This window comes from Artemia sp. Qi Xiang Cuo, chromosome 2 (genome assembly GCF_049724085.1).
Source record: "Artemia sp. Qi Xiang Cuo chromosome 2, ASM4972408v1, whole genome shotgun sequence".
Taxonomy (NCBI): Eukaryota; Metazoa; Arthropoda; class Branchiopoda; order Anostraca; family Artemiidae; genus Artemia; species Artemia sp. Qi Xiang Cuo.
In genome coordinates this window covers 3,186,122-3,211,418 of record NC_142795.1, presented here as the reverse complement: position 1 = coordinate 3,211,418, position 25,297 = coordinate 3,186,122, and the positions used below count along the sequence as shown (strand labels likewise).

General features: G+C 37.4%; 1 protein-coding gene across 1 annotated transcript in view; it reads right to left on the bottom strand.

Annotated features, from left to right (window-relative positions):
• Positions 1 to 25,297, bottom strand: part of Ctps (CTP synthase) — a 95,890-nt gene that overhangs the window by 39,654 nt on the left and 30,939 nt on the right. Inside the window, exons 5-6 of the mRNA XM_089098691.1 lie at positions 15,281 to 15,445; positions 4,492 to 4,649 (exon numbers count right to left, since the gene is read on the bottom strand). Coding sequence (XP_088954817.1) covers positions 4,492 to 4,649; positions 15,281 to 15,445 — 323 coding nt within the window. The remainder of the gene's footprint in view (positions 1 to 4,491; positions 4,650 to 15,280; positions 15,446 to 25,297) is intronic.

The window sequence follows — 25,297 nt, the reverse complement described above, 5'->3', positions numbered from 1 at the left end:
TCCTTCAATAGTAATTTATGGTCGTTTTTTGTTTAATTTTTAACAGGTATTTTTATATGCTGATGATAAATTTAAAATGGCCTTTACCTTTCTTTTAAAAACTTATTTTTAGGAAATTTTTTTTTTAATTAATTTTTGTTTGTTTTTGGTTGCAAAACGTTTAAAATTTTTATAGCATGGGCGGGGGGTGCGTACTGTCCAATTATTTTTGACTTTAAAAAACGGATCTAGAGCTTTCAATTCAAATCGAATGAGGCTCTTATCAAAGTCTATACGATTACCTCTTTGATAAAAACCTTATATATGAACAATAGACAGCTTGCACAACTTGTGGACAGCAATTGATAACAATGAATGGATTGAAAAAATAGCTCCAATAAGGGGGTTTAGACCATTTCACTTGCTGACACAAAGGGATCACGGCTGTTTGGAATTGACCTTAATAGGAATTTGTATGCCAAAGCAATTTTGCATCTATAGCAGAGTATGTATTTTAACCTTATAGTTGGATAATTATAATAGATTTCCTATGTGTTCTTCCCATACAAAACCCCTTTCCATAAGTTATAAACCCCCCTTAATAAGTTATGCCCAAGGGCATAACTTACAACGCCTACCCCTGGGTCCTGGTGGGCTGTGTCGACACCGGAGTTTTTGTTATCAGAACTTTGAACTATTTTAACAAAATGTCTATCTCAAAATTTTTTTCTGATGCATTGAGGGCGTTTAGGAGGGAGTGGGGCTAGTTGCCCTTCAATCTTTATTTAATCTTAAAAAGTGAACAAGAACTTTCAATGTTCAATCAAATGAGCCCCCTCTAAACTTTATGCGATCATCCTTCCATAAGAAGTAGTATGAAGGATTCGGAGAGCCCTTAGATTACAACTCTTTCCTTAAGGACTTAGGGGGAGTTGTAATCCTAAAAGACGTAACTTCCAGAACTTAAAACTACGTTTAATAAAATGGCTGTCTTAAAATTTTGATTGGATGTGTTTGGGGAAAAGTTGGGCTTGAAAGGGGGGTTAGTTGCCCTCAAATCACTTTCGACAATTAAAAAGGGCACTAGCCCTCGGAATTTCTAATTAAATGAGCCTTTTTTGAAGTTTCTACTACAACCCCTTCTACAAATACCTCACATACCCCAGGGCAGAACTTATAACCCTTGCTCTGAGGGTTGTGAGGGAGTGTCCTCCTCGAAAACATATTTTCTATCTGTAAATCAACTCCGCTGAACTAAATGACTATCTCAAATTTTGATTGGATGTGTTTGGGGGAATGATGGGCGGGGGTGGGGGGGCTAGTTGCCCTTAAATAACTTTCGACTATTAAAAAGGGCACTAGCCCTTTGAATTTCCATTTGAAAGTGCCTGTTTTGAAGTTTCTACGACACCGCCTTCTATAAAAACCTTATATGCCCCCAGGGCATAACTTAAAACTCTTGCCGAGGGTTGTGGGGGAGTGTCCTCCTCAAAAACATATTTTCTATCTGGAAATCAGCTACACTGAACAAAATGGCTATCTCAAAATTTTGATTGGATGCGTTTGGCGAAATTATGGGCGTAGGGGGGCGGGCCATTTGCCCTACAATTACTTTGGACAGTTAACTAAGGAACTATTCCTTTGAATATTCCATATATGGAACCTATTTTGAAGGTTTTGCAACACCACGTACTAAAAAACCTTATATTCCTCCAGGGTATCTCTTAAAACCCTTATCTTGGACGTTTCGGAGAAGAGTCCTTGTAAAAAACATATTTACTACCTGGAAAGAAGATGCCCTGAACAACCGGGCCATTATCAACGTGTGCGTGGTTGTGTGGGGGAAAACAAGGGGCATAGAGGGGGGAGGCTAGCAACCCACCAATAACTTTTAACAATAAAAAAGGTCACTACCACTTCAATTTCCAATGGAATAAGCCTGTTTTGAAGTTTTTACGACAACGCCTTTTATAAAAACCCGAAATGCCCCAAGGGCATAACTTAAAACCTTTGCCCTGAGGGTTTTGGGGGAGTGTCCTCCTAAATAATATCTTTTCAACCCGGAAATCCACTACGCTGAACAAAAACGGCTATCTCAAAATTTGAAGGGGATGTGTTTAGGGTATTGTGGGCCGTAGGGAGGGGGGGGGCTAACTACACTCCAATCTTTATTGTCTAAATATCGCATTCGCCTTTTTAATATCCTGTCGACAGTACCGTTTTTAAAGGTGCTACAACAACGCCCGCGATAAAACCATGAATGGCCCACGGACAAATCTTAAAACCCTCACACTTAAGGTACTGGGGGAGTTTAATCCTCAAAAAAATATTTCCTCCCTTAAAATCACAAACTTTGAGCAAAATGGCTAACTCATAATCTTGATTTGATGAGTGTGGGGAAATTATGGGCGTGGGGGGGGGGTGCTAGATTCCGGCCTAAAACTTTTAACTTTTTTAAAGGGTAATACCTCTTTAGATTCCAAATTAGTTAGTCTGTAATGATGGTTCTACGACAACGCCTTCTATAAAAACAATATATGCCTCTGGGCATACCTTAAAACACTTTACCCTAGAGTTATGTGTCCTCCTCAAAAATATGTTTTCTATCTAGAAATCTACTATGCTGAAAAAAACGGCTATCTAAAAATTTTGATTGGAGGGATCTTGGAAAGTGAGGGGCGTGGGGGGGGGTGAGGGCTTGAGTTGTACACAAAGCAATTTTAACAACTAAAAAGTGCACTCGCCATTCTATTTCGGGTTCAATGAGTCTGTGTTGAAGTTTCTATGACAAAGCAGTCTATAAGAACCATTTATGGCCCCATGGCGTAACTTAAAACCATTCCCTTGAGGGTTGTGAGGGAGTCTTCTCCTCAAAATATATTTTCTATCTGGGAATCAACTACGCTGAACAAAATGACTATCTCAAAATTTTGATTGGATGCGTTTGGGGAATGATGGGCGTGGGGGGGCTAGTTGCCCTCCAATCATTTTGGACTATTAAAAAGGGCAATAGCCCTTTAATTTCCAATCGAATGAGCCTGTTTTGAAGTTTCTACGACAACGCCTTCTATAAAAACCTTATATGCCCCCAGGGCATAACTTAAAACTCTTTCCCTGAGGGTTGTGTCCTCCTCAAAATCATATTTTCTATCTACAAATCAACTATGGTGAACAAAATGGCTATCTCAAAATTATGACTGGATATGTGTGTAAAAATGATGGGCGTGGGGGGGGGGAGGGGGGCTATTTAAACTCCGATTAGTGTCGGCTATTAAATAGGGCCCGAGCTCTTTAATTTACAAATGAATGAGCCTGTTTTGAAGTTTCTACGACAACGCCTTCTATAATAACCTTGTATGCCCCCAGGGCATAACTTAAAACCCTTGCCCTGAGGGTTGTGGGGGTATCCTCCTCAAAAATATCTTTTCTATCTGGAAATCCACTATACTGAACAAAATGGCTATCTCAAAATTTTTATTGGATGTGTTTGGGGAAATGATGGGTGTGGGGGGGGGAGGGGGGCTAGTTACACTCCAATCACTTTCGACTATTAAAAAGGGTACTAGCTCTTTGAATTTCCAATTGAATGAGCCTGTTTTAAAGTTTCTACAACAACGCCTTCTATAAAAAACCTTATATGCCCCCAGGGCATAACTTAAAACCCTTGCCCTGAGGGTTGTGGGGGAGTATCCTCCTCAAAAATATATTTTATATGTGAAAATCAACTACGCTTAACAAAATGGCTATCTGAAAATTTTGAGTGGATGTGTTTGGAGGACTGATGGGCGTGGGGGGGGGGGGCGCTAGTTGCCCTCCAATTATTTTCGACTATAAAAAGGACACTATAACACTCGATTTCCCATCGAATGATTTGAAATCATTCCCCATTTGAAGTTTCTACGACAACCCCTTCCATATGAAGTGCCTCTGGGAAAAAAAAGAAAAAAAATAATAAATAAATAATATTTTATTTATGAAATTTTATCACTGTTTGTGAAAACCACTGTCTATTAAAAGGTTTTGATCCCTATTTGAACTTTAATTATTTATCGTAATTTCTGTTAGATTTTTTGCTCAACTCGAACCTAGCTTCGCTCTTTACTTTTGTTGAAAAAAAAACTTTTTATTTATTTAATGAACAAGAAAAGGCCAGCAGTTTGTTTCAATTTGAAATTAATTGCAAGTAAAATGTAATGGGTGACAGCATAAGACAAAACTTGGAGCCGAAATTTATTTTGACTTTATCCCAGGAAGCTAATATTGGCAAATTTTCTGCTACACCACCACCCTCCCCCCCATATCCAAATTATAAGCCTTGGAGCCATCCTTAGAAATTTTCGTCGGTTTTGTTTAGGCCTCCATATTTATAAAGTGACTAGTCACACGAGTCCGTAACATTTCGTCCCTACTTCTTCTTGATAAACCAGCAAACTAAAAGGGTAATAATAACAACAACAACAAAAAAAAACATACAAATATTTTAACTACTAAAATCTCTTAATTCAAAATTACCAGTCCGCAAGCTTTCGCCATTTGATCATAAACCTCTTGGATGAGGGAGAAATGGGCAATTCAAGTTTCAATTTCTCTTTTATAATGGAGGCAACTCCTTCTTCAACAAGCTGCAGTGGCACATGGTATATGGATGGACAGTCTGCAATACCAATTACCTAAAAACAAGTAACATAATAATAGATTATACCATATTTTAACCAGTGACTACATAAAATATAAAGAATAAACCTGCACACAACATGGGAAAATAGGGGAGGTTATTCTCCCAAGATTAGTGCAAAGGAGTCCTGGAAGAATATCAATAGCAATCATAACATAACAAAACTACTACTACTAACAACTCACTACAGCACCAATACCCCTGATACTAACAGAGCTGCGAAAACTCTTCCTCAACTCCTGTCTATTCAAAGTTTCACTCTGTATCTTCTCTCATGTACTTCTGATTTCCTTTAAATCTTTTCTTATGGCCTGTTTCATTAGAAGACGGCTTAATTATCGTTTCGCCCCAGGAGGATAGTCTAATACACAAGCTTTGGGAATATGTCATTTTCCATCAGGAAAAACATGGCCTAGTCATCTTAATCTTCCTTTCATCATAGCCTTAGAAGGTGGAATCGAACCAAATGTTTCGCACTCATTATTAATTGATATATGGTCAGTAAAAAAGTACCTAAAATGTCGCCTAGGGTATTCCTTTGTAATATTTTTAGTAAGTTTTCCTCAGCCTTTTGAAGCACCCACATTTCAGAGGCATACTAATGGTAGGGTGGTTATTTTTATGGTAGTTGGAGAGCGAGTAATGGATAGAAATAATGTTTAGAAATATAACTTTTTTAGAGCAAGCAAATTTGGTTTTGCTTGCCAGTGTCGGCTTTGCAAATAAGTAACATTTTCTTAATCACTTATAATTAAGGAAATTCGCTTAATTAATGTTCAAGGGTATATTTCGGGATTTATTTTTCTTGCAAGGTCTTTTTGTGCTAACCATGTCCCCAACAAGGGTTTTAGTTTCAATATTTATCCACCTGTCTACGCTTCTTTCAAAATCAGGAAATCATCAAACATCTTTTAAACAGGAATGGTGTCAAAAGTAGCAGAATATGTAAAACTGTCGAAGTAACACAATTGGTAATCAGAATGATAATCAGAAGTTGTATGATTTTACATGGTTAGATTTATCAAACAGTTCGTGGTAACGAACTGTAAGTAAGGAGCGACCCGGCTCAATGGTAACCGAAACTCTAGAAAACGGGATTTTGATACCAATAGATACATCCAAAGAATCAGATTTTAATGCTGATTTCATATATATAAGTTTCATCAAGTTTAGTCTTACCCATCAAAAGTTACGCACCTGAGAAAATTTGGCTTATTTTCGAAAAGAGGGGGAAAGAACCCCTAAAGATTACAGAACCTTAATGAAAATCACACCATCATATTCAGCGTATCAGAGAACCCTACTGTAGAGGTTTCAAGCTAATATCTACAAAAAATGTGGAATTCTGCATTTTTTGTCAGAAGAAAGATCACGGATGCGTGTTTATTTTTTTTTTTTTTTTAGGGGTGATCGTATCGACCCAGTGGTCCTAGAATATCGTGGGAGGTCTCATTGGAATGGAAATTAAAAGTTCTAGCACCCTTTTTAAGTGACCAAAAAAATAGAGGGCAACTAGGACCCCTCCCACGCTCATTTTTATCCCAAAGTCACCCGATAAAAATTTTGAGATAACCATTTCGTTCAGCATGGTCGAAAATATGATAAATATGTCTTATAGGATGACTTAATTCCCCAAAGACCTCGGGGGGAGGGCTGAAAGTTGTGAACTTTACCCAATGTTAACATATAGTATTGGTTATTGGGAAGTATACAGACGTTTTCAGGGGGGATTTTTTCTGGTAGTAGGGGATGGTTGGGTTGGGGGTTATGTGGGAGGATCTTTCCATGAAGGAAGTTTTCAGGGGGGAGGGACATTGCTGTGAAGAGGACGCCGGATTTCCCAGCATTATTAAAAAAAAAAGATCAGAAACTAAATAAAAAAAACAAGGTTTTCAACTGAAAGTAAGCAGCAACATCAAAACTTAATACGAACAGAAAATATTACGTATATGATTGGGTTCACCCCCTTGTCAATACCTCGCTCTTTAAGCCTAAGATTTTTAGTACTTTCATAAGAGCTATTTATTCTAATTAACGGCCTTTGTGATTAAGGGGTCATTTTAAAGAATGGAAACAAAATTTGAACTTTAGCTTAAAGAGCAAGGTATTGAATAGGGGGCGAACCCCCTAATATACGTACTAAAAATATATGAATATAGAAGTTCGTTACGTAAGTTAATTCGTAAATTATGTATATTTATTACTAATAAAAACGTTCGTAAATAAAATTAAACGAATTTCGAGAAAGCCATTTAACCAAATAAAAATAAAATTAATATGCAAATTTTATTTAAATTATTCATGCACGGTGAGCCAAGATCAACCCTGCTTTAAATCAAAAACGTTCAAAAATTAAATAAAAAAAACAAGTTTTTTTTAACTGAAAGTAAGGAACGACGTTAAAACTTAAAACGAACAGAAAATATTCCGTATATGAAAGAGGCTGTCCCCTCCTCAACGCCTTGCTTTTTACGCTAAAGTTTGACTCTGTCTTTCAACTTTTTTTTAAAAAACAATAAAAAAACTTTAGCGTAAAGAGCGAGGCGTTTATGGGGGAACAACCCCATTCATATACGGAATGATTTCTGTTCGTTTTAAATTTTATTTAATTTTTTACAAGAAACAAAAATATAATCATTTTATTACATGAACTAAAGTATGTTTGAACAAGTGTATGAACAAAACACATGAGTGTGTATTTGTCTCTTGTCAAGTTTACTTCAAAAGGTTAGATTTTTTTTTCGTTTTTCATTTTTTCTTAGCACTGAAGACGGCTTGACGGAGGTCCTTGTCAAAATATCTGCTTGTTTCTGCATCATATTGTTCTACTGGCTGACACTACCCTCGTTTTTCTCGCCTATTTGATTTTTCATTTATTTTTTTTTTTGTTTCATATTACATGAACAAATCATTTTACATGATATAATAATGAATGAAATAATCATTGCGTGAAATAGTCATTTTAAATTAAACAATCATTTGTTTCATGATCCCCCCATTTATAGGCTACGAAGCCTTTGTTGGGATTAGTGATTTTATTTATTGAATGATATTTGTTGCTTGTTTGAAATATATCTATCTATCTATCAAGGGTTACTACTACTACTAATAACAAATCACCACAGCACCAAGCCGTCTGACGCCAACACATCTACGCACGCTCCTCCTCCATCCCAATTTATTCAAAGCCTCTTTTTCACACCCTCACACGAAGTTCCCATTTCCTTTAAATCTTTCTTTATGACGTCCTCCCACCCCAGACCAGGACGACCTGCTTTCTGTTTGGCCCTAGACGGTAGGCCGAAAAGAACAATCTTTGGCGATCTGTCATCCTTCATCCGCATAACGTGCCCTAGCCACCTCAGCCTTTCTTTCATTATAGCCCTACAGAGCGGTATTGAGCCTAATTTTTCGTATCGCCAAATTTTTCGTATCGCTTGAAATAAGGGCAGTCAGCCGGGTTCCCAAAACAATCCTTAGGCAATTTCTCTGGAAAACATCTAGCAAATCTTCATCCGCTTTTGAAGCGCCAATGCCTCAGAGCCATATTTGACCACTGTCATCATTGTAGCTTCTAATATTCTAATCATGGTTTGCAGATTTATCTTCCTATTTTTTCAAACTTTTTTTAACTGTGAAAAAAACACCCTGAGTCTTGGCTATTCTACTTTTGACATTTTCACTGCTCCCACCATCTTTACTAATAATACTATTAAGGTAAGTGAAGCTGCCCACCTGATCAATCTTTTCATTACCCAGCGTCACCTTTTCATCTTCATTTATTCCTAGCCTTAGTGACTACGTCTTCTTAACATTAATTTTCAAACCGATTCTAGCACCCTGAACTCAAGAAACCTCTAAAAGTTCATTCACTTTGCTCACAATTTCATCTAGGATGCTTAAATCATCAGCATAATCTAAGTCCAGGGGACTTTTTCCTCCCCATATGATTCCGTGGTTTCCCATTGCCTTTCCTATGCTCCTTAAAACAAAATTCATCAAAATGACCCATATATTGGGAGATAGAACACAACCCTGCGTAACACCGGATTTAATATATAACCAGCTGCTAACCTCATTTCCTACCTTAACTGCAGCAGGATTATTCTCGTATATAGCACTAATCAATTTAATGTATTTGTCTGGTATACCATACAAGGATAAAAACTTTACTAAAGCTCTTCTATCAATAGAATCGAACGCTTCCTCATAATCTATAAAACTGAGGACCAAAGGTGTTTGAAAACTTAGGCACTTCTCAATTATTAACCCAAGAGTGAAAATTTGGTCGACACATCCTCTACCCTTTCTAAAACCGCACTGATCCTCTCTTATAACTTTGTCTACGGCATCTCTCAGTCTAAAAAGTATCATATTACTAAGTAATTTGCTACCTACTGAGACCAGACTATTGCCTCGATAATTACCACACTCACTTTTATTACCTTTCTTATGAAGTGGGTTTTCCTAAAATCGCTAGGTACTTCCCCTTTTTCAAAAATCCTCTTCATAATCTTCAGACTTATTTCTAACCTCAGAGCCACCATATTTAAGAAACTTATTTACCACCCTATCAGCACCTCGAGCCATATTTTTTTTTTATCCTTTTAGTACTCTCGCTAATTCTTCCTCACAAAATAAATCTTCCTTCACATCCAAGGTATCACAAACTTTTTCATGTTCCTCTATATCTTTTCAAGCAAATGCGTCCAGTTTTAGCAAATTCTCAAGATTGTCTGCCCATCTGTCTTTAATTCTTAGGTTCTCAATAACTGTAGCCTCATTCCTATCTTAAAATAAGCCAAGTCCAGATTGACTACTCACTATCAGATTATTAACATGCCAGTACAGTATTTTACTATTATGCGATCTAGCTGCATCATCCACATCCTCGGCAATTTTATCCGTGGCCTCCTCTTCAAACCTCCTTAGTTCATATTCTAATGCTTTCTCCACTTTCTTTACATTCCTTTTGTTTTCATATGATCTATCACTCAGATAATTCTTGTACAATTCCTTTCTCCTTTCTATTAGACATAAAGCTTATATTCTTAGCTGCAGTCCTAGCTTTCTTCCCTAAGACACCTTCAGCAACTTCACAAATCATTTTTCTAAAATTATTATAACCATCTTCTACATTGTCAAATTTTAAACCCTTAAGTTTATTATTCAACTGTTCCTGGATAGTTTCTCTCAAATTCTCATCCTGGAGTCGACCAACATCCTAACTTCCCGGGAGGTAGTTACCCTTCCAAAATTTCAGATATAAATTAACTACTAGATGGTGATCTTTACTTTCAACATCAATAACAGCAGTCCTATATACCCTGGTATCTTGTATTGATCCTGCTAGTCTTCGGTTTACTATAGCATAATCAATAAGGTTTGCTGTCTTACCATCACGTGAATACCATGTTAACGTATGAGCCATTTTATGATCAAACACTGTATTGGTTATAACTAGATTGTTATACCTATAAAATTGCAAAAGTCTGTATCCATTACTGTTTTCTTTTCCTACACCAAATTTACCTAGGCTAGGATACCATCTATCCGTATTTCTACCGACCTGGGCTTTAAAATCTCCTAGTAAAAACATCATATTTCTACCTGGGCCCCTGTCTATTTGCTCCTGTAACTGTAAATAAAATTTATCTGAGTCTCTAGTATCTTCGTCAGTCGGTTCTGCAGGGGCATATACTACTATAACTGATACCCTGAACTTTTTAGTCATAAAATGAGCAATTAATATTATATTATTAATATCTTCCCAGCCTAAACAGGACTTAGCAGCTTCCTTATTCATCATGAGCCACACTTCGTGTATATATATCCCATCCTTTCTGCCTGAATAAACAAATTCTATATTACCTAATGTCATGCTTCCTACCCCTGGGATATGAGTTTCTGAAACTCCTAATAAGTCAAGATCGAAAAGGTTAGTCTAAGATTTTTCTTCGATGTGTCTAGAAATTATGAACTTCTTATGTCACTATTACATTTTCGTCAGTGTTGGTATGTTGAAGTGCGAAAATAAATAAGCAAAAGTAATAATAAGTTAAGTTAAGTAAATAATAAAGTATTATTAATTATACATAATAATGATAAATACTATATATATATATATATATATATATATATATATATATATATATATATATATATATATATAATAAATAATAATAATAAGCTAAGTAAAAAGTAATAAGAAGTTAAATAAGTTAATAAATAGGTTATTAAGCTAATAAATAATTTAGGTTATTTACAAATTTAGGAGATTTACAAGAGAAAATATTCTTTTACTGGTTTAGTATTTTCTTCCAAAGAGAAAATCAAGTTTTGAAAAGTTAATTTATAAATTTAATGCGATTGCCATGCGAAAATACGTCACCAGTTAACCAAAAGACAGGGTTATCCCTCCCCCCCCCAGTGATAAGGATAATGTGACTGGCTTATGAAGATACGCCATCATTTAACCCAGTTTCAAATACCCAGGGTTATTGTACCGGGAGCAAAATGCGATATATTTAAAATACAAGATTCTTTCCTTCTAAAGATGATTCGGACAGAAATTAAACGTTCCCTAATTGAGTTCAAATACCGCTTCCAAGAGTCTAAACTCAGGAAACGCCTTGCCAAAATAGCCCTAAATGTGCAAACTGCAACGGTGATCATACATCCTTTAGTTTGAAATGTCCAGTGCTCAAGTCTCGCGTTTCGAGTAGTGCCCGAAAATGATGCAGTCCCTTTCAGCTGTCTCGTACAACATAAATGGTACCAGAAGAAAAGAGCATGTTATTGACGAACTTGCATGTAACTATGACATTGTCTGTTTGCAAGAACACTTATTATCGTCGGCTAATACAAACCTGCTAAAAAGAAGTGCTAATCACGTCGTTTTCGTATCGGCGGCACGAACTACTTTCGGACGGCCGTCGGGTGGGCTTGCTTGTATATTGAACCGAAATAGTGTTGCTTGCTACTCGCCTGTGCTTTTTCACAGTGATCCTAACATTTTGGCCGTGCGGATTAATGATTTAGTGATCGTAAATGTTTACTTGCCTTGTGACAGAAAATCGGTTCAGTCTCTTAACAGATTCGCTAAGACTTGCAGTGTATTACAGAAACTTTTGGAATCCGTCTCAAATCAAGGTTATCGTTTTTTGATCGCTGGAGACTTTAACGCTGACCTGCTGTCATCGAATATTCGCTCGGATTTGATATTTGATTCGCTGCCGCAGTTTAAGCTGGTTGAAAAAACTTGTATATATTCTTATCTTCATCATTCCGGTAGTCAAAGTAATATTGATCATGTTGTTTGTTCTCCGGGCCTACCCGTTTCTACTGTAACTGTTCATGAAGATCATTGCAATTTAGATCACCTACCGATTTCGTTTGTTTTTCAAATACCGATTTGTACTAATCGTAATGCTTTACAAGCAGGACGAAGATGGGTTTTCCGTCGAAATTGGAATAAGATAAATTTATCGCTGTATATTTCTACGCTAGCTATGCTACTTGCTACAATTCAAGTTCCTTTCCACCTTCTACAGCTTAGTTGTAAGTCTTCAAATGATAAAAATACTCTAAATGATTATTATCTAAAATTAGTATCTTGCCTTAAAACAGCTGAATTGACCGCTGTACCACAGGAGCGAGTCAGGCGAAACACGCGTAAACCGGAGTGGTCGTGGGATCCTGAATTGAAATCGATTAAAAATAAAGCAAAGTTTTGGTTGCGGATTTGGGTTTCTTGTGGTCGTCCGTCTGAAGGGGTTATTCATCAAATAAAGCAAAAGACAAAATTAGAATATAAAAATTACCTGCGCTCGACTAATTCAAAAATATCGAATTTCCCGTTAAGTAAATCTGATTGGCAAAAGGTAATTAATTCTGAAAAACTTGATGATTCTTTTGCTACAAGCCCGATTAGTGCCGGTGCATGGCATAGTTATTACAGTAAAGTTTTTAGTTCAGTGAATTATCATGTCCATTCGGTTTTTTCGAAACTTCTCATTGCCGCACTTCCCGTATCGGTGAGCCAAACTCAGATTTTGCCTGTCGAGCTCTCTGTGGTTCAGCAGGCAGTAAAAAGGTTGAAATCAAATTCCCTCGATTGTGATGGCATTTCTGCCAACCATTTAAAAGTTGATTGCCCACTTCTTTTTCAACACCTGCAGTTGCTTTTCCAAATGTGCTTGTGTGCGTCTGCGGTACCGGATAGCTTCCTATGTGGGTCTGTAACATCAATTCTTAAAAGAGGGAAACCTCCTAGCGATTGCTCGTCGTATCGGCCAATAATTGTGTCATGCAATCTCAGTAATGTTTTTGAATATGTTCTTCTTCCGTCCATATCGAGTGCACATTTTGGCGAAAATCAGCTTGGTTTTTCGTCTGGGGTGGGGTGCCAGCAAGCCCATCGAGTTCTAATTAATCTTCTTATGGATGCGACTAAAAAGGGATATGAACTCCATCTTTGCGCCTTGGACCTTTCCAAGGCTTTTGACAGCGTCGTCCACTCACAAGCTCTGTTTTCCTTTTTAGTCACGGCATTAATCTTTCTCTGGTTTCTCTCCTTCGTTATTGGTATGCCAATTCTTTTCTACGAATAAAAGCTGAAGGGGTTATTTCCGATTCTAAAATTCCGGTTCGGCGTGGTGTCAGACAAGGTGCTGTCCTTTCCCCTTCTATCTTTAAACTTTGCATTTCTTCTGTTTTATCTTCTATCCCAACCACTTGTATTTTTCAGGCGATTAATCTTTCTTACATAGCGTATGCTGATGATATACTTCTAATTAGTAGGACTAGAAAAGGTCTTTCTGTTTCTGTATCTACAGTTGCAACAAACCTTAGTAAGATTGGTCTATCACTGAATTTTTCTAAATGTGAATATCTTTCGTTTAACAGTAATTGTAACTCGCCTTTAGATTGCGCTTCTTTTTCTGTCCCATGTGTCTCTTCTTTTCGGTGGTTGGGTATAAACATTGCTAAAAATCTTAAATCTCTCCGAGAACAAGCCGTGGCGAATTGTAAGAAAAAGATCCAAGTTTCTTACTCCAAAATTGTTGCCAATCGGGGGAAATACAGTAGGAAGACCCTTGCTAAATTGTATTCTGTTTTTACTGATCATTCAATTTTGTTCCTTTCTGGTGTTTATCCCATTCTTGGGCGAAAAAATACCCGGTCATTACGTTCTTATTATTTTCGGTTCTCGCGTTTTCTACTGTATTTGCCTCCGTGGTACCGGAACCGTAACCTTGTCTCAGTTTTTGGGCTTCCAGATATAACTGAAAAGCTAGTTGAGCTTGCTGACAAACTCCCCCAGACAGTGAAGGCTCTCCCAGCTCATCATGGGTTTGTACGCCTCCTTCATTGATTTAGTGTCTTTACTGTGTATTTAGTCGATTTGTATGTATTTTTTCTTTTCTTTTATTTATACTCCGCTTTTGTTACCTTAGCGGGTTAAAAATAAATTATTTATTATTAGAGTCTAAACTCTTAATCAGCAAAAAGAGAAATTGCATTCTAGCTTCAGTCAAACAACGACGCTAGTCGTTCGAATTTCGCCAAGATAATTAGTAACAAAAAAATGCTACGCACAATATTTCTAAGGAAGTTTAAATGGTAAGATCCGTGTGAACGCTTAAATCATCAGAAATATTTAAAAGAATTTATTGGACGAAAGGTTCGCATCCTTGGACCACTCGGGACAATTATGAGCCAGTTCTTACATTGCAGGACTGAAGAGCTACCTTTGATAGTGGGGTAGAAATGCTTTTTGAAAATATTCGTAGAGTAGAATCAGGACCATTCAGACAGAATTTTCTGGCGTACGTTCCTTGCAATTCTTGGAATGTTGTATCTCGGTCACCGTTATTGTCATTTGGGGTGACCCACTGCTGTTCACCTAAATATGTAAGTTTCAATAAATCTATTGCCCTTTTTTTTCTGTGTTTATTTCATTTTATATGTCTGGATCTAGCATAATAACAGGTAATTAGTTCGCAAAATCTCCAAGGTAACGTTCCCAGGGAATCTGATCTTCAGATAGCTCGAAGAGACGAGGCCACAGTATATGGCTACACATGTTATTTTCTCTCAATAATCGAGGGTGGCGCGGTCATAAAGTTACTTCACTCCCCATTGCTGTGGCGCGAGGCTTGTTGGCACAATCTTTAGCGCTATAAGCGGCGCTATCGGAAAACCTATAAGGTGTAAGCTCACGACCTTTGGGCATAATATCGCCGTTAACGCGGGCAGTATTTAGTACCATACTTAGTATAGCCAGCCAATTTTTTTTTATCGCTACACTATTTTTTACTTCAGAAATAAGAAATAATGCGTCCTGTAATGGCTAAGTGAGTTTGATCTCAGCTTGGTGATACGGGAGCCAGAGAAGGAACTCAGCTGTAGCAACAGACTGCAGGGCTTGGAATGTCATTCTGGTGATGAGATTATGCGAACGAAGAAGGAATAATGTGATTGGCTTACTAAAATACGTCACAAGAATCAAACAGACAGAATTGCAACACACCTTTTAACACAATACTATAGGCCAGTAATCTTTTTTGTCTCTGCCAACACCGAAATCAAATTAGAATAGCGCTAGTCAAATGCTGCAATTACCTGACTGGCGCTGACATGGCAAAACATTGAAATTTTATCCTTCACCGCATCGCTGACTGGTCTTTCACTTCTACAAACAATGATATCTGGCGTTAAACCAAGTCCACGTAGCTCTCTAACGCTGTTTTGAGTTGGTTTTGTTTTTGGTTCACCCGTTGATTTTGGCTATAAAAGAAGAAACATAAATAACACATACACACTTGGCAATTGTAAGTTGAAAAAGACAAGGCAAGTCTTTTCCATCTTTGAACAAAAAAAAAAGAAAAAAAAAGAAAAGGCTCCATATACAAATAATTTTTACAGAAAAACTACATTTATCTAATTGATGTCAAAAGTGTGTTTCAAATTAAAAGAAACAGCAAAATAATTAAAAGCTGACACTGGTTCACATCAAAGTCTAGGGTGATGCTGGTGCTGGGCCAGGCCCTCCCCCAAAGTCTCACACCTCAATCATTTTGTTGCCATAATTGTCACACAAAAAGTTCCTTTTGTGCACTTGCCGCTTTTACGAATTTATCACCCAGTCTCGTTGCATTTCATCATATCTAGCATTTCTAAGACCTTGAAATAGGGGGGGGGGGGGTAATACTCCGCTCAACTCCCCACTATTTACACTAAAGTTTAACTTGTACTTTAATTAAAGCGTGTAAGAAGGCACTAAATAAAGCTGTTTGACATTTGCAAGTTCTTTATTTGCCTATGACCTTTCAAAATCTGACCTGAAAATCTTACAGTTTTAAGCAAATGCACTTAAATTAGCATACTCATTCTTGAAACATTGTGATAAAAAGTTCAAAATTTAACTAAAGAGTGGGAGATTTTTATGATTTATTACTTTGAAGTAACACTTAAAATCGATTTGCTCCTTTTACGCGTTATGGTCGCTCCATATTCTCTTGCAAATACACTTTTATTATTTATCAGAGTTTAGTATTATTATTGTTATGATTATTATATATATATTATCGTTATTAGAGTTTGCTATTATTTACCCAGAGGTATGAATTGAGCAAGGACACATAAGCAGGATTAGTTGGGGTGACGGTACAATCTTTTTTCGGGAGGGGGAGGGATTGTCAAAACAACAAATAGTATAAACAGTTTTACAGAAAACTGAAATACTACTTATTTTTACAGTATAAATACTACTTAATTATACTACTTATATGTTATTACTACCTATTTTTATTGAAAGGCATCAATTAGGAGGGGCAGGGAGGGGTCGTGGCCCTCCTTGATTTGAAAAAAAACTTGTTATTTCAACTTAATAGATATTGCCTTGTAGCAAAGCTTTTGCTTGCCTTTGCTTTTGTAACAAATGCCCTTAAGTCGGTCCAAATCTGAAGAGGTTCAAGAAAGTAGACATCATGTGAAGTACAGTTTTCGCACTATTTGGTTTTTTGGCCACCAGGGTTTTGTTTGAGGGGGTATGAAAAATCAAAAACATCCGTAAACCGGGGTAATTTTCTTGAACTGGTGGAAGAAATATCTAAGGACGACGAAAAGCTGAAGGCCAAGTTACAGTGCCGATATGGTACTATTGCAGTCCTCCATACCAAAACACTTCAGTTACACTGATAGGAAATGCCTTGCGGCAAGATATTATTTCAGCAGTAAAATTAGCTAACTACTACGCTATTTTGTTGACAAGACAAAAGATGTTTCTAGAAAGGGACAATTAGCAATCCTACCCAGGTAAATATCAAATGGAAAGGTAGTGGAGCCACCAATCGGCTGCTATCACATGCAAAAATTAGACGCTGAAAGTTTATCCACCTCGATTTGTCAAACTGTAAATGTCATGACGGCGACTCCGTTATGAGTGGGGAATTTAACAGAGTTCAAGTAAAGCTTATGGAAAAGGTGGCTCATGCAGTTTATGTACAATGCCACGCCCACAAATTAAACTTGGTTTTGACTGACTTACTGAAAAAAAATCAGCGAACTTTTGTAATTTTTCTCTGTGGTGTTACGACTCCGAATTTATATTATATTCAATTTGTTCAATTCAATTTGTGGAATCCCAATATGTCTGGGTGCTTGGCTGATACCCAGCACCAAGGTGCTTGGTGCCGGCAAAAAGTCTTGGTGCTTGAGAGGACCTTGTGGACTCGCTGGTTTGACGCATTCCACTCTTTTCCCAAGGTGTAGGCCAGACTTGACTGTGTTGTTGCTGTGCTAGCCAAAGTCTCTGAAAGTTCCGACGGCGAGGCAACGTGTGAAGCAGAAGAACTACTGGACAAAATCAACTCGGCCTCTTTTGTCTCAACTTTGCACGCAAAGAAAAAAACTGTTAGTCATTATAAATTGTTTGTCAGAGCAACTTGAGTTTGCTAACTTATAAGGCACTAGCGCTGATTTCTGGAACATACGAGACTCTAAAACCTGAAAAAAGATAATGAATGGAAAAACTTGAGCCAAAACCTATTCGAATCTTGGCTGATATCCAGGAACTAAAGTCTCCAGAATCTAAAACCTTTGCTCGGAGAAAGAGAAGTCAAGCCATTTCCACTCGTCTTAAAGACTTTCTTTCAAATTCAACAAACGGTAAACGCAACATCAGTCAGCCAGTTCAATCAGACTGCGATAAATTTTTGTACTTCGAGGTGATAGACCGCTTTACGAGCAAGATGGGCCGACGTTTCACGCAGAATATGCCTCTGCTCGACGCTCTATCTGCCTTCAACCCTTCAAGTTCTGATTTTCTCGAATTTTCGAAAGTTGAAAGCGTAATATGTCATTATCAAGTGATTCCCGGTGTTGATGACATCCGACCTCTCAGTTGCCTATTATGCAGTGCTAAAACAAGTGAATTTATTTGCTACTTTGCCTGTGACCACTGCAAGCCATGAACGATTCTTCTTGGCATTAGGGTGTGTGAAGGATTATCTGAGATCGACAACGGGAAACGACAGACTCAGTGGTCCAAAACGAGAAGGTTAAGAAACTGGATTTGGATATATTAGTAGACGACTTCTTCAACAAGAGAAGTCGCCGCTACCCCCTATTTCAGGGATGCTTCCTCAATCTTGATCTGTTTTTTTTTGTATCTTCATTAACAAATGGAAAAAATCCTTGCCCTCCCCCCTATATTTTCGTGAAGTGACGCCATTGTCAATGTTTCCTACAATTCAATTAATTTTCACTTAAGTGTTGTTACAAGTTAATGCGCCCTTTTGCAAATTTTATATGAATTTTTGTTTTGAGTCAACGAATATTTATGATGTAAATTATTCTTCCATTCTCTTAATTTATTGGCATGTTTTATCACTTTTATAATTATTATTTTTTTTATGCTTCAACTCCAAACAAGGCCTATCTGGGATAATGATAGTCGATTTTAATAGGCAGCGCGCTGCCTAAGTAAAGAACGATGTGGCCACAATGTATTTTTTTTTCTTCTTCTTTATTTGATAAGCACTTCATATCAACGATTCTACCGTAAAAGTGCGACCCGGGCTTGTTTAATTGAAAAATGGAGTAGCTGATGCCCTTTTTAATAGTTAAATTGACTCGAAGAACACCTAGCCTCCTTTCCCCCACGCCCCTTCGTCATCCCCTCCCATCCAATCAAAATTTAAAGATAGCCTTTTAGTTCAGCGTAGTTGATTTCCAGATAGAAAATATCTTTTTGAGGAGGACACTCCCCCACAAACCTCGGGGCAAGAGTTTTAAGTTATGCCCTGAGGGCATATAAGGTTTTTATAGAAGGCGTTGTCGTAAAAACTTCAAACAAGGCTCATTCGATTGGAAATTCAAAGGGCTAGAGCTCTTTTCAATAGTCGAAAGTGATTGGAGGGCACCTAGCCCCCCCCCCACGCCCCTCCGTACCCCCAACACCTCCAATCAAAATTTTGAGATAGCCATTTTGTTAAGCGTAGTTGATTTCCAGATAGAAAATATGTTTTTGAGGAGGACGCTCCCCCACAACCCTCGGGGCAAGTGTTTTAAGTTATGCCCTGAGGGCATATAAGAACGATGTTGGCATAATGTATCATTTATTCTTTTTTTCCTTTAGAGCAGGGCACTTCGTATCGAAGAAGTTGTCGTAAAAACTTCAAAAAGCGCTCATTCAATTGGAAATCGGAGAGGCTTATGCCCTTTTTAATAGTCGAAAGTGATTGGAAGGCAGATACCTCCCCTTTCACCTCTACCATTTTGTGAAACATACATCAACAAAATTCTGAGATAGTCATATGGTTAAGCATAGCTCATTTAAAGATAGAATTTAAGTTTTTGATGGGAAATCTCCACTAGGTCCCTCAAGCCACGAATTGCAAGCTGTATCCTGGGGATCTATAAGATTTTTATCGAAAGTGTTGTCGTAGAAACTTCAAAAAAGGCTCATTCGATTGGATATTCAAATGGCTAGTACCCTTTTTAATATTCATAGGTTATTGTAAGGCAACTAGCTCCCCCCCCTCACCCACCATTTCCCAAAATAAGTACAAAAAAAATTTAGAAATAGCCATTTTGCCCATTGTATCTGTTTTTTACATATAAATTATGTTTTTGAGGAGAACACTCTCCCCCAACCCTCAGGACAAGGATTTTAAGTTATGAACCGGGGACATACAAGGTTCTTACAGAAAGCCTTGTTGTATGAACTTCGAAAAAGCCTAACTCTATTAGAAATTCAAAGGTACGGTGTCCTTTTTATTTGCAGAAAGTGATTTGAAAGCAATTAGCCCCCCTCTGACGCCCACATTTTCCCCAAACACATCTAATCAAGATATTGAGATAGGCATTTGATTCAACGGAGTTTTAGGTTCTGGAATTTAGGTCTTTGAGGATGACAACCCCCTCAAAGCCCTCAGGACAAGGGTTGTAAGTTATTCCCTGGGGGCATATACAGTTTTTATAGAACGCGTTGTCGTAAAAACTTCAAAAAGTGCTCATTCGATTAGAAATTAAAATGGCTAGTGCCCTTTTTAATATTCGAAAGTAATTGGAAGGCAACTAGCACTCCTTCCACGCCCACCATTTCCCCAAACACATCGAATCAAAATTTTGAGATAACCATTTTGTTCCGCGCAGTTAAAATTCAGGAAATTATACCTTTGAGCAGGACACTCCCCCTCACAGTCTTCAGGGCAAGGGTTATAAGTTATGCCCTGGGGACATATAAGTTGTTATTGCAATCTTTGTCGTAGAAACTTGAAAAAGGGCTCATACGATTGGAAATTCAAAGGTCTAGCGCCCTTTTTAATAGTCCAAAGTGATTTGAGGACAACTAGCCCCCCTCTCTCAACAACCTTTTCCCCAAACACATCCAATCAATATTTTTAGATAGCCACTTTGTTCAGTGTTTTAGATTTCCAGAGAAATATTATATATTTCTAATATTCACACCTCCACAGCCTTTTGTGAAGGAGTTATAATTTTTGCCTAAGGAACGTATAAGGTTTTTATACAAAGTGTTGTGTTAAAAACTGTAACACGGGACCTTTTGATTGAAAGATCAAAGTGCGAGTGGCTTGTGTAATAGTCAATAGTGATAGGAAGGTAACTAACACCCCTTCCATACCCACCATTTGCCCAAACATATCCAATCAAAATTTTTAGATAGTCATTTTGTTCCACGCAGTTTAAATTTCAGGAAATTATACTTTTGAGCAGGACACTCGCCCCATAGTCTTCAGGGCAAGGGTTATAAGTTATGCCCTGGGGCCATATAAGGTTTTTATTAAAAGCTTTGTCGTAAAAACTTGAAAAAGGGCTCATTCGATTGAAAATTCAAAGGGCTAGTGCTCTTTTTACTAGTCGAAAGTGATTTGAGAGCAACTAGCCCCCCTCTCACGTCCACCCTTTACCCAAACCCATCCAATCAAAATTTTTAGATAGCCATTTTATTCAACCCAGTTGAAAGTTTTGGAAATTAGGTCGTTAAGCATGACAACCCGTCCCCCCCCACAACAGTCAGGGCAAGGGCGTTACGTTCTGCCCTCGGAGTATGCAAGGTTTTTATAGAAAGCAATTTTGTAAAAACATCAAAAAAAGCTCATTCAATTGAAAATTGAAAGGGCTAGTGCCCTTTTAATAATCGAAAGTGATTGGAAGGCAACTAGCACTCCTTCCACGCCCACCATTTCCCCAAACACATCGAATCAAAATTTTGAGATAACCATTTTGTTCCGCGCAGTTAAAATTCAGGAAATTATACCTTTGAGCAGGACACTCCCCCTCACAGTCTTCAGGGCAAGGGTTATAAGTTATGCCCTGGGGACATATAAGTTGTTATTGCAATCTTTGTCGTAGAAACTTGAAAAAGGGCTCATACGATTGGAAATTCAAAGGTCTAGTGCCCTTTTTAACAGTCCAAAGTGATTTGAGGGCAACTAGCCCCCCTCTCTCAACCACCTTTCCCTAAAACACATTCAATCAATTCTTTTTAAGAACCACTTTGGTCCGAGCTTCGGAATCTTAAGTAACTAGCATGTTTTTCAGGAGGACACTCCCGCACAGCCTACTTGATAGGAGTTGTAAGCTATGCCCTGGGGACAAGAAAGGTTTTTATATAGCTCGTCGTGGAAGAAACTACAAAAAGGGCTCATTCGATTGGAAATTGAAATGACTAGTGTCCTTTTTAATAATCGAAAGTGATTGGAAGGCAACTAACGCCCCTTCCATACCCACCATTTGCCCAAACATATCCAATCAAAATTTTTAGATAGTCATTTTGTTCCACGCAGTTTAAATTTCAGGAAATTATACTTTTGAGCAGGACACTCGCCCCATAGTCTTCAGGGCAAGGGTTAAAAGTTATGCCCTGGGGGCATATAAGGTTTTTATTAAAATCTGTGTCGTAGAAACTTGAAAAAGGGCTCATTCGATTGAAAATTCAAAGGGCTAATGCCCTTTTTAATAGTCAAAAGTGATTTGAGAGTAACTACCCCCCCTCTCACGCCCACCATTTGCCCAAAACCATCCAATCAAATTTTTAGATAGTCATTTTATTCAAGCCAGTTGAAAGTTTTGGAAATTAGGTCGTTAAGGATGACAACTCATCCTCCCCACAACCCTCAGGAAGCGGGTTGTAAGTTATGCCCTGGAGGTAAGTAAGATTTTTATAGAAAGTGATGCCGTAAAACATATAAAGAGGATCATTAAACTAGTAGTTAAAGGAACTAGTGCCCCTTTTAATAGTCGAAAGAGAATTAAGGGTAAATAACTCCCCTCACACGCCATCCATTTCCCTAGTCATATCCAATCAAAATATTGAGACATTTGTGTTGTTCAAGGCTGTTAAAATCTCTAGAAACTAGGTCTTTTGGGGTAATAGCCACCTCAGCGCCCTCAGTGCACGGGTTGTAAGTTATGCCCTGGGGGCATATAAAGTTTATATAGAAAATTGTTGTAGAAATTTCAAAAGGGGCTCATTTGATTGGAAATTGAAATTGCCCTTTTTATTAGTCGAAAGTGAGTGGAAAGTAATTAGCCCCCCTCTCACGCCCACCATTTCCCCAAAAATATTCAATCAAAGTTTAGAGATAGCCATTTTGTTCAACGTAGTTGAAAGTTCTGGAAATTATGTATTTAAGGATGAAAAACCCCCCAGAGTCCCCAGGGCAAAGGTTGTAAGTTATGACTGGGGGCATATAAGGATTTTAATGATAAAGTTGTCGTAAAAACTTCAGAGGAGGCTCATTCAATTGGAAATGGAGAGGGCCAGTGCCCTTTTTAATAGTTAAAACTGATTGGACGGTAACAAACCCCCCTCTCACGCCATCCATTCCCCCAAACACATTCAATCAAAATTTGCAGATAGCCATTTTGTTCAACGTAGTAGAAAGTTCTGGAAATTTGGTCTTTGAGGATAAACCCCCCCCCCATTGCTCAGGGCGAGGGTTGTAAGTTATGCCCGGGGGGCAAATAAGGTTTTTATTGAAAGCGTTGTCGTAGAAACTTCAAAAGCGCTCATTTGATTGGATATTGAAAGGGCTAGTGCCTTTTTTAATAGTTGAAAATGATTGGAAAAAGACCAACGCCCCTCTCACGACCACTATTTCCCCAAACACATCCAATCAAAATTTTGAGATAGCCATTTTGTTTAACGTAGTTGAAAGTTCTGGAAATTAGGTCTTAGAGGATAACAACCACCCTCACAGCCCTTCGGGTAAGAGTTTTAATTTATGACCTGGGGGCATATAAGGTGTTTACAGGAAGTGTTGTCGTAGAAACTCAAAAAGGGCTCATTCGATTGCAAATCGAAAGGCCTAGTGCCCTTTTTAAAAGTTGAAAGTGATTGGAAGGCTTGACATTTTTATAGTAAAGATCGATGTGGGTATAATGTATTATTTTGTTGTTGTTGTTGTTGTTTAGACCAGGGCACTTTGTATCGAAGGAGTTGTCGTAGGAACTTCAAAAAGGGCTCATTCGATTGAAAATAGAAAATACTGATGCCCTTTTTAATAGTCGAAAGTGATTGGAGGGAAACTAATCCCCCTCCCACGTCCGCCCTCCCATTTGACTTTATGTTTAAAAACCAAATGTTGCCATAAGATAAAATCAAAATGCACTGTGTTAAAGGTAATTCCCAATAAGGCATCTCAACAGTATCCCAAGAACGACTGAGGGCATTATGTTCAAACTTTTGGGGCTGCTTCTGCTCTTAAAATTTAACCAAATCAAAATAGCGTAAGTGTATACAAGCTATCAAAGAAAGTAAACAGATTTTTTTGCGAATGATATCAAGTTTTCCATTTCAGGTCAACTAGAGGAGGTATGAAACTAAATTAAACACTACTATTTGTGTCCAGATTTTTAAGAGTATAGTAAGTAAGTATAGTAAGTATGACGGCACTAGACCCTTAAGGTCCAAACCGGCGGTGCTGATCTCCATTTCGGGGCCCTTCAGCCAAGAAGTGCAATGGGGGGCTGGGGGCCAGCCATCCTGTAATAGATTTTTAAGAGGGTGTATGTTGTTAAAAATTGCTGAAAATTTTCCTCCAGCATACAAATAGCAGGCCAAACTATAAATTCTTGAAAAAAACCAAAAGATTTAAAGTACTATTTTCTTTTTCTCTGAAAAGACTATGTCAATATAAAACGAACAGAAATTAATTAAAAAAAACTTTTTCCAAAAAATTAAGTTTTTCAAAATAAAGTGAAGAACTCCATTAAACAAAAAATGAGCAAAAATAAAATCAAATAATCTACCAAGCGTGAAACTACCACATATCAGCATCGATAAATAAATGAAACCCATAACGACCAGAAATTACAATAAATAACCGTTTGAGTCAAACTCAAAACAAGCAGAAATTAACATAAGTTGGGCTCAAAACCCCTATGCCTTCTCAAGGCCATAGCATAATTTGCACTTTACTGAAAAATCTACAAATGAGTGTGCATTGTCAGTTTAATATACATACACTAATGTTTAGTAATCAAAATGTGAATGTTACTTGATTTATTAAACTTATAAAAGTAAAAACATTTACATTTTTTCAGTAAAGTGCAAATTATGTTCTGGCCTTGGGAAGGCATAGGGGTTTTGAGCCCAACTTATGTTAATTTCTGCTCGTTTTGAGTTTGACTCGGTTATTGATTGTAATTTCTGTTCGTTATGGGTTTCATTTATTTATCGATGCTGATTTGTGGTAGTTTTACGCTTGGTAGATTATTTGATTTTATTTTTGCTCATTCTTTGTTTAATGGAGTTCTTTACTTTATTTTGAAAAAATTTTTTTTGGAAAAAGTTTTTTTAATTAATTTAGTAATAAATCTTATCTGAAATGGAGCTAAGGCAGTAAAGACAAAAAAAAGCGATAAACAGAGAATTAGGTCAACACTGTCAATCTCAGCTTATTTGTCAAACCAAAAAATAGTTGGAAATGAAAATTATATCCCAAAAAAATTGCAAGCAAGAAGAAAAAAAGGAACAAATTTTCTGCCTGTGTCACAAGAGAAATAAATCTCGTCCCAACGAGAGTTAGAAGCAATTAAGATAAAAACAAAGAATACAAATAAAAAACTGGTTCAACTTTGTCAATGAAACCTTATTTGTCGAACCAA